General features: G+C 39.6%; 1 protein-coding gene across 4 annotated transcripts in view; it reads left to right on the top strand.

Annotated features, from left to right (window-relative positions):
* The first annotated feature begins 343 nt into the window (after window positions 1-343).
* The window catches only part of LOC131222679 (phospholipid-transporting ATPase 3), a 31,457-nt gene continuing 21,608 nt past the window's right edge, over window positions 344-10,192 (top strand). The window contains exons 1-7 of one of the 4 annotated variants that reach the window (XM_058217841.1): window positions 344-1,089; window positions 5,587-5,652; window positions 5,805-5,866; window positions 6,109-6,190; window positions 6,407-6,517; window positions 7,302-7,379; window positions 7,522-7,618. In XM_058217841.1, the coding sequence (XP_058073824.1) occupies window positions 922-1,089; window positions 5,587-5,652; window positions 5,805-5,866; window positions 6,109-6,190; window positions 6,407-6,517; window positions 7,302-7,379; window positions 7,522-7,618 (664 nt within the window). In that variant the 5' untranslated portion in view covers window positions 344-921. The remainder of the gene's footprint in view (window positions 1,090-5,586; window positions 5,653-5,804; window positions 5,867-6,108; window positions 6,191-6,406; window positions 6,518-7,301; window positions 7,380-7,521; window positions 7,619-10,192) is intronic. The other 3 variants (XM_058217840.1, XM_058217839.1, XM_058217838.1) reach the window with 3 other exon arrangements.

Genomic DNA, 10,192 nt, shown 5'->3' with positions numbered 1-10,192 from the left:
ATCAGATGGGCCACACAAGTACAGAAAAACGACGACTAACGATGGCTATCCTCGGGTTCACATTCAACCTACAAGCGTGGCCGGCCTTGCATGGAGGTTAGGATGCATTCACACGCGCGAAAACGGACAGATCCCACACACGTGCGCCATGTCGGCCCAGATGTTTTTAAGATGTGAGCCCAAAAACAAGGCCATCCATAATTCGAGTGGGCCACACAGAGAGACACTACGGAAGGAAACAGCGATCATTGAAACTTTCTGAGACGGAAGGCGGAGGGGGTTGGTCCCGCATACAAGGTCCTGATAAAAACCTTCGGTGTTCTCAAGGAAGGTTTCAATGATGGGCGTTCCCATCCTCACCATTCCCTGTGGTGTGGCCCATTTGATAATATAAGCTGCCTGATTTTAGCGATCACGACCTAACACTAGCGGGCTCAAATGATGGACGGTGTGGATGTCACCCAAACACATCACACTGGCCCCACAGTGCGTTTTCTTGAATGGACTTTCTGCAGCGACACGTAGGAAATTCGCGTCCCGCGTACCGTTGACCTCCTGCAGCCTCCACCCACGAACCACCCAGGCGCACGTTAGCTCCGACGGAGCAGAAAGAAGGCATCGGTCCTTGTTTCCTGCCCTCGCTCCATTAACCGAGTCCTCTTTAGAAAATTCTCTCACGCATATCCGCGGATTTTTATACTTGCTTTAAAAAATAAAAATCAAAGGCGAAGAAAGAGAAGAAAGGGGGAGTGAAAACGATACGCAGGGGTGTTGAATGCGCCCTCCCCATTTCTTGGGAACTTCTCCCCCTGCTTTTCTATAATACCAGGCAACGCTTCCATAACAGCGGCAGAGATCGGGAAAAAGCCTTCGAAAGCCAGTGAAAATTGCCTTTCCTTTTCCTTCCTTCCGGTTTCTAAAATGAGCGGATGGGATAGGATTAGGGCATCGGGTTCCCGTCTTGGAGGAGGAGGGAGGTCGAGGAATTCGCAAACGACCGTCCATCTCGGCCGTGTCCAGCCCCAGCACCCCGGCCACCGCACGATCCACTGCAATGATCGCGAGGCAAACCTTCCTGTCAAATTCAAGGTTCGTCTAAGATCCACTGCCGATCTGTTCTTTTTTACGTGTTTTTTCTTGAATTGGAGGAGAATTTCTCGATCCTTCCTTCTGTCAGATTCGTGTATGGGCGTAGATTTGTTTTTTTATTTCTTTATTTTTATCTGCTTCCAGCGTAATTTGAATTTTCTGTGGTTCTTGTTTTTCGGTTGATTCGGAGTACGCGCGCCCTTAGTTGAAGAGTCTGGATTTTGTGATGTCTTTATTGTGAACGCGATGTTGTCTTGATCTTGATGTTTTTGGTGGGAATTTGAAGCATGAAATTTTCTTAGTTGTGGAATTATCTGGCTTTCGGCAGCCAAATGATGACTTATGAATCTTTCTATCACCGCAGAGTATTCAGTTGAAACTTTCTTCAACTGTGTCTCTATTCTCAGCATCGAACATGCCGAGAATTTATTTGGGATTGACATTTTTCATGGTCTACTATTTGCATTTTATTTTATTTTATTTTGTAAATTCAGTCTCCAACTCTCAGTATTTTAACTCTCTCTCTCTCTCTCTCTTATTCTTTTCTTTTCATTTTTCTCTTTCTTTTTTGAAGGATAACCACTAAATTATTAAAATTTAAAACAAAATGAAGGAAACAGAGAGCAGGGTGGAATTCTCGGGGGTGACCACGAGGTAAGTGACTCTCTCATCACTGCAGGCTCCTTGGTCCTGCCCCACAAAAGATAAAAAAATAAAAATAAAATTCAAAAGCTTCGAGAAAACAAATAATACAAAGGTTCTCATTCTCTACCCTTGGAGAATTGCAGATATTTGGTGTTACAATAGACCATTCAATTATAGATGCCATGATTTCTCCGTTGATAGAATCCAGAGAAGAAGTTCTATAATAATAATAATAATAATAATAATAATAATAATCTCCTGTTTCTTTCCTCCCACACTCCACACTTTACGGTGGACTAGAACATTTTCATACAATATTCCCTTAACCAAGACTGGCCCAAACATCCAACTACTAATGAGATTTGCAGAGATTTGGGTGCAACATGTGAAGGCTAAACAATTGAAAGAAGTGGTGCCACACCTCCTTTATAGCCAAACAATGCAGGAATAGATGCTCAGATGCTTCTATATCCCCCAATGCATAAAGCACGTATTCGGAAGGGAGATTGTCTTTTTTTTTCTTTTTTTTTTCAGATTATGTGGAGTAAGTGTTTTGTTTTCTATACATGCAAAAGCTTCTGCCCATGGCGGGATTGAGTAACCCGCAAATTTTGGCGCGCAAAAGCTTCTACACCCTCTCCTTATCTCCAAATTGCCTTTTTTGTTTTTGGAAAAGATTACTGAATCTTATTGGGAAGGCACGGCACAAAGAATTACAACCCCAAATGACTTACATCCCTTGAAAGAAAAGAAAAATTACAATTCTCCAATGCCTTTAAAGAGGAGGCCCACTCTATTACAAAAAGCTTTGCCTTGTTGAAAACAGCCCCCTCTAAACCACTTAGGGGTCGTTTGGACGCCGATATAGTTTTAAATAGTAAACACTTTACACATGAAAGGAGTTTCATGTGTAAATTGTTTATATGCTATTTTGTTTGGCTTTTAAGTGGTAATCCATTTATGGGTAAATAGATTATGTGTTTGGTTAACTTGTAAAGTGTTTGCAATGTAAAAAGTAGACATTCACACCACATAGAGCTTAGAGCAGTAAATCCCGCCAAAATTGCAAATCAAATAAAAAGGACTTGATTTTTTTTTTTCGAGGGGGGGCTGGGAGAGCTGGACGGATTGGTTGTCCTCCACCCATCATAATGGGCCCCAAGTGGCAATCTGGAAGTTTTTAATGGTGGGCGTCCCATCTTTCACTCATGTTGTCCATTTGATGACCAATTAAGCTATTTTTTTGGAGCCATTGGAGAGCATCAAGGGAAGCACATGATGGGCATATTGGATGTGCCGTACACACTGCATAGGCTCTACACATCACGAGTGTGTATCAACCTTCGTGTTTTGTTATGTATAATGTCTTTTTAGTTGTAAACACTTTACCTGTAATTTGAAACATGACTTATTGCCAAGTTTCAAATTACAACTAAAAGTTGCAACGTGGCCTTTATAGGCAAATGCAGGTATCCAAAGAGCCTCTGCAATCCGATTACCTATAATCCCTTCTACAATTTAAGGATTTTACAGGCATCCAAACGACCCCACAAATTCTGGAAATATCTATCGTTTCTTTCTCCCCAAATCACCATAGGCCTTCTAGCAATGCTAATCTCCAAGTTGCTCTTCTCATACTTTCAAGCCCGACATTATGCCATACCATCAAGATAATAGGTTGCCAATTAAGCCCGAAATCACCCAACACACCTTGAACAAATTTATGAAACTTCCCCACATCTTTTGAGTGAATGAACAATGAACGAAGAGGAGAGCAATTGTCTACACATTAGCCATGCACATTACACAGATGTTTGGGGGTCATTATTGACCTTTTTTTGAGGTTTTCAATAGTTAGGACTCTTTCTCCCTACACGCCAAGCAAATGCTGCTACTTTCCTAATTTATGAAACTTTTCTCACTCCAAGTTGCAGATTTATTCATTTATTTTGGATGAATAACAATCTTATTAACAAAACGATGTAGGACGTGGCACCGGTACATTCCTAGCATGGTTGGACCAAAAGAAGGTGAACCATAAATTGGCCATAACTTTTGATTCGGGTATCATTACGCGGCGCGCAACCTATCAATCTTTACTGCAATAGGCCATCCAAGGTGAACCTACCTACAAAGTGGGTCACATCTGTCCGTTTTGCCAGAAAACGTGCGCTTTCAGCTCAAAAACAAAAATTTAAGAAAAATTACTATTTTTAGTAATTTCAATTTTTGTAATATTTTCTTATTTTTAGAGTTTTAGAGTTTTTTCTTTTTTAGAAATAACTTTTAAACATGCTAGGACTCTTCTAGCAAAAGTTTATTTGGAATTTTTATTTTTAGAAATTAGGCTTGGCTTTAGAAAAGTTTTACTAGAATTAGGATTTTTATTAGAGTTAGAATTTTGCTATTTTTGATAATTACGAATTTTGGTTTAGTTTCAGAGGAACTTCTTGTGTGAAGGTAGGGGGTACATAAGTTTCATCTTATGAAGTGACATGATGTGTAAAAGTCGAAGATAGGAGGAATAGAATGTGAAGGAAAGAAATAGGGCTTTCTCAGTAGGTGGTGGTAGAGATTTGGGAAGGAGCCAAAATAAGAATACTTGTGATATAACATTAATATGGGAGTGGAGTGTCAGAACTGTGGAAAACCATAATTAAGTTTGGGGTATCATCGGATGGAAAACTAAAGATTTGGTAGCCAGTGGAATATCTTGAGGAAAGGGGTTCTCTTCTGGACCAGAGCCAGAGACAAGCATTGTTTTTGGGAGGACCTGTGAGTTGGAGAAGAGGTTCTTGCAGAGCATTCCTTACACTATCTTCCATTTTCTGTGGAAAGGGGGTCTTGTCAGAGAATTCTATGAATTTCTAGGTGACAGCATGGTCTGGACACCCTGTTGTTACTTGAAGTATGAAGAAATAAGTAGTTTCGGCAAATTGTTGAGCATTTTGAGTGGTGGAGGTGGGTCATGAGTGGCACATTTACATTGAAGTCTTTTTTTTTTTTTTCCTTCTTCCTGCAAATGTATAAGGGGTGCTGGATCCATGATTTAAAAAAAAGGGGGGTGTTAGGATCCCACTTTCTTCTTCAAACATTTGTTTTATGCCTTGGGAGGATAAGGAATTTGTCATCCCTCTCTTTTGCATTGCACGTTTATGCAGGTGTTGTATCATTTTTTTTTATTTTTTTTGTTTTTTCTGTTCGGCTGGAATGGGTGCTCTCAAGGTTGCGATGATCGATCTTTTTTGGGGGCTGGAAAGGGGGTCCATTTTCAGTGCAAGGAAATACTCACGGGCGAGTTTCCCATTGCTATTATGTGGGAGGTGTGCCAGGTATTGGAGACTTTTCAAAAGCAAAGTTGTGATAGTGGATTCTATTAAAAGAAAAAAACTGCTGCGATGTTAGAGTGGGTAATGTTGAAGCTAGAATTTTGTGGCGAGGCAAGGGAGACTTTCTTCAGGAAAGGGGAAATGCAGTGAGCTCAAGAGGGCTTTTTGGTTAGTTTTTGTAAAGGCTCCTTTTCCCTTGGGGATGTGCAGCCTGTGTTTTTCGTTTTTTGTTATTTTGTTTTGCTTGTCTCCTTTGTTTTGTTGCTGGGGGTTGTTTGGTGGTTTCAATGTTGAGTTGGGGGAAGAGGGTCACTCAGTTTTATGTTGCTGCTGGCTCCCTTGCTGTATTCTGTTTCCTTTGATTCTCTTCTTAATAATTTCATATTTATCTCTCTCCCTCCAGAGGGAGTTGTAGAAGATCGATGTGGATGTGTGGATTTAACCCTCACACTGTACTACCTTGTTTCATTGGCATCTTGTTTTTTCAGACAACAGGTTACTAATTAGCTCTTCAACTTTTCAGGGGAATTCTGTATCAACAACAAAGTACAATCTTTTCACCTTCTTGCCAAAGGGTTTGTTTGAGCAGGTAGCTAAGTTAATCTGTGCTGATTAAATACTGAGCTGAAAATGATGCCTTTATTCATTCTCTTCTCGATATCTTTGTATGTCATTTTTTTTTCTTTTAATAAATATTTCATTTGTCATATTCTCCTAAAATGTTTGTGTATGCACTGGCAGTTCAGGCGGGTGGCAAACTTGTACTTTCTTATGATCTCAATCTTGTCTACAACACCAATCAGGTAATTTCCCCCAGCTAAACTAGTGTTTGTTTAATGTGTTCTTGTGTTCTCGTTTGATCAGTCCTTGCGCACAGCAGAATTCACTGTTTGAATGACCAACCCTCGTACCAAGAAGGATTCTTGAGCTCATAACTTCACTGAAGATATATAAGAGAACCTTAGTTTTGTTTTGTTTTTTTTTTTTTTTAAAATCGTGTTATGCTTCAAAAAGATTATGTACTAAGAAATTGATATTTGTGCAGTCCTGTGCATCCTGTTACGAACGTGGTCCCACTGAGTCTAGTGCTTTTTGTATCTCTTGTTAAGGAAGCATTTGAGGATTGGGTGAGTATCATTCTGTAGCGTGCCTCATGTTTTAGCCTGCACTCACGGTCTTTGCAGTGATATTTTGAGATCTATATTTGTTATCAAGAAATAGTCTGTTTGTCATTTTATTCTGGGTTACTTGAAGGTGGTGTTTCATTTTGGATATTGTGCATTGCAGCAGCATGTAATGTCTGGTGATGTGACATATCCGTCTTTTGCTAATTCATTGTGCAGAAGCGCTTGCTCAATGACAGAGTGATAAATAGTACACCTGTTGATGTATTGCAAGGTCAGAAATGGGAAAGTATTCCATGGAAGAAGCTCCAGGTTGGGGATCTGGTTAGGGTGAGTTCTCCTGACCTTTTTTGTCTTTTGTTTTTGCTATGATGTGATGTCTCAAGTGACTTTTCCAGAACTGAACTTTTTATGATCGTTGTCACTTTTACTTGTGGGGCTAAGCATGTCTATCCAATGTGAAAAACAGATGTGTAGACAAGGATTGATGCTATGGAAATTGACTGGCTTTTACCACTATAACTTTTAAAAATAATTAGTGAAAATCAGTGAGGGTTGTATGGATGTTTGGTGGTTTATGGGACGTGTTGCTCTGATGGGTGGGTTTGGTTCTGAATGAGACCTAGTGCAAGTGGGGAGGGGAACATTTTGGTCGGAGAATTTGTGGAGATTCATATGTGGGTGGTAACAGACAAACTCTTCTTCATTTATCAAAATCACGGTACTAACTGATCACAAGTTGGGTGGCGATGATGCTTCTCAGCTCAATTATATCTGGAAATGTTTCAGGTCTGACCTGGAATGTTTTGGATATTCATTCAGGGTAGAAAGGTGGTCCCAGCTTGATGCAGTTCCTGAACCTGCCACCCTAAACACATTTCTGCCAGCTGACAATTTTGGGTACACCAATACAAGTCATAAGTCTGTTCCTAGTATTGTTTGGATCCCGTGATCTGAACTAAAAAACGAATTGCATCCAGTTTGCACCTTCATGTTGCCAACTTACTCTTAAATGGATTTGCAGAACTTTCACCCTGCATATTATCTATAGGGCTCTTATGGTGGGGTTTTTTTTTTTTTTTTTTTAATATAATTGTTATCACATTTGGTGCAGATTAAGCAGGATGGATTTTTTCCAGCAGATATCTTGTTCCTTGCTAGTTCCAATCCAGATGGTGTCTGTTACATTGAGGTTTTGTTCTCTCTCTCACTCTTAGAATTCCTTTGAAAATCTCTTTACCTTTTCATTATAGAAAAATACTTGCTGGTAAGAATATAATGGAAGCACTTGATTTATGATGTAACTGATAGTAAATCTTATTCCTGGGTTACAGACTGCAAATCTTGATGGAGAGACAAATTTGAAGATCAGGAAAGCCCTTGAAAGGACTTGGGATTACTTGCATCCTGATAAAGCTGCTGAATTTGAAGGTCAAATATTTCCACTACTGTTTTAGCCATTGATGTTTTGAATGCATTTGGTCCCAAAAATTTCCTGTGACCTGAATTATGTTATGGGGATTCATTACTTTGGAGTATAATATTATCAGCACTTAAAACATCATCCTGTAAATTATTTGACTAATTTTTCTTCAATCATTTAACTTATTTCTGTCATTCATATCCCTCATCTGGCAGTCCATGATTATGGTATTTCTTGGTAAGTAAGCTCTATTAGTCCCTGTAGGGGAAATAATTGCAGAACACTAGGCCAATTCTTCTTCTACATGCTGTTGTTTCTATCCCTTTGTTCAAGCACCCTTGGAGAACTGAACAAATTAACAGAGCCTATGCCAAAAGGTCAACAGCATTATCCTATATCTGACAGTTGTTTTTTCCCCTGTCAACCATGAATAAATGTGTCGAAACATTAGGCATATTATTCTGTTTTCACATTGAAAGCTGATTCCGGTTGCATTGTATGAGCCGCTCGTTAAGTATAGCTGCTTGTTATCATCACCATGACTATTCCAATCGAAGCACGTTTTTTGATGTCCAATCGACGCATGTTTTGTGATGACCATATTAAAAATAACTGGAATGTCAATAACAAAGGGGTGGAATGACTCTTAATAGGGCTCATTGCTACATTATTAGGCATCCACTTCTTTTTATTTTTTGGTGGGAAAGATGACTGGATTTTATTGAGAAAGCATGGATGAGGAATCTAAGCAGAAAATACATGGGCAAAGGATACAAGCATAAATGAGAAATCATCCGCCGGCTTTAAATCATGATCATGAATACATCATAGTGAAACATTAGGCATATTATTCCATTTACACCTCAAAAGATGATTGTGGTTGTGATGCAGGACCGCTTGTTAATTTGCTGCTTGTTATCGTTATCATGACTTATGCCAATTTAAGCATGTTTCAAGAGGGCCATATTAAAACATAACTTGAGTTGTTGATAGCAAAGGAGTGGAGTCAATCTTAATAGGGTCTATTGCTGCATTCTTGGGCGTCTACAAAAAAAAAAAAAAAGACTGGATGTTGACAAAGTGTATATGAGGAATCTATGCAGAAAATACAAGGAAAAAGCAAAGGAAACACTTGGGTACTGATTTTTTTTTTTTTCCCTTTTTTGAAAGAAAAAACTCCAAAGTATTGATAGACTTCCTTAGTAGAAGAGGCCCACTTAATAGCATCCATCTCCACCTTACTAAAAACCTTTGACAACTCTCTTTTGCTAGTTCTTGAATGTTCTATCATTCCGTTTGTCCAAATGGCCCACAACCTGCCTAAAAGAGTCTCTAGAGTTCCCTCTCATTTTTACCAACACCTCCTCTGTGCCAAGCTAGGAGAAAGACCTCAGTCAACTGCGGCATCACCCAACAGCAATGAAAGAACCCCCCAAAAGAAAGCTCTCAAACTGATCTAATGAAAGTGGAACGCAGGAACAAATGATCAATTGACTCCACATCCCTCCAACACAAGACAAACATTAGGGATTACCATATATCGTTTTTGGAGGTTATCTACTGTAAGCACTTTTTTCCTTCCCACTAACCAAGCAAAAGCCGCCACTGTTGGCAATCCCCATATGACCAAACAAACTTGGTGGGTTTGCAATAAGACCGAGGCTTAGGGGAGCGAATTACCCCATAAAGTGAATGTACTGGGAACTTGGCAAAACTCTCCCATTTCCATATCCACCATGGTTTTAAGATTCATCTGAGTCGAACCCCCCCATTAAAATAAAAGAGAAGCTCTCAAACGGATCTAGTGAAAGTGGAACGCATGAGCAAATGATCATTTGACTCCACATCCCTCTAACACAAGGCATAAATATTAGGGATTACCATATATCGTTTTTGGGGGTTATCTACTTTAAGCACTTTTTTCCTTCCCACTAACCAAGCAAAAGCTGCCACCATCGGCAGTCCCCATATGACCAAACAAACTCGGTGGGTTTGCAATAAGACCGAGGCTTCGGGGAGCGAATTGCTTGCCAGAACTCTCCCATTTCCACATCCACCATGGGTTTAAGATTCGTTTGAGTCGGGTGTGACTTGGACGAGTCAACTTGGATGCGGAAGGACTAGATCCAGTTTGATAGCACGGATCAAGGATATGGGGTTTGGCTTGGGATGCCTTGTCCGACTCATTACAACTCAGATGATACTAGGTTTGGCTGATTCAATCCCGTGGTACACTCTCTTTCGTAGTTGTCTCACAGCTGTCACAAGTGCTCTCTCTACAATTACTCCGTTTGCGCATGACAAGTGGTATGCAGGCACTTGAAATTGTACAATTGGTATACAATCAATGTTGTCAAATCACATACAATTGCATAAGCCATTAGCCTAGCTGATCACTTATGGCATTGCATAAGCGCACAAGTGATCGCTAAGGCTGATGACTTTTATTTTTGTTTGAATTTTTATTTTTATTTTTTTGAAAAAATGGAAAAGTGGGTGTAAAAAATTATGTCTAATTACTTCAAGTGAATGGATTGTTATTTATTTATTTATTTTTATATAAATTTTTTAATACCTATTTC

Source organism: Magnolia sinica, chromosome 13 (genome assembly GCF_029962835.1).
Source record: "Magnolia sinica isolate HGM2019 chromosome 13, MsV1, whole genome shotgun sequence".
Lineage (NCBI taxonomy): Eukaryota > Viridiplantae > Streptophyta > Magnoliopsida > Magnoliales > Magnoliaceae > Magnolia > Magnolia sinica.
The sequence above is the reverse complement of the archived record's forward strand: the minus strand, read 5'-3'. Positions and strand labels throughout refer to the sequence as shown.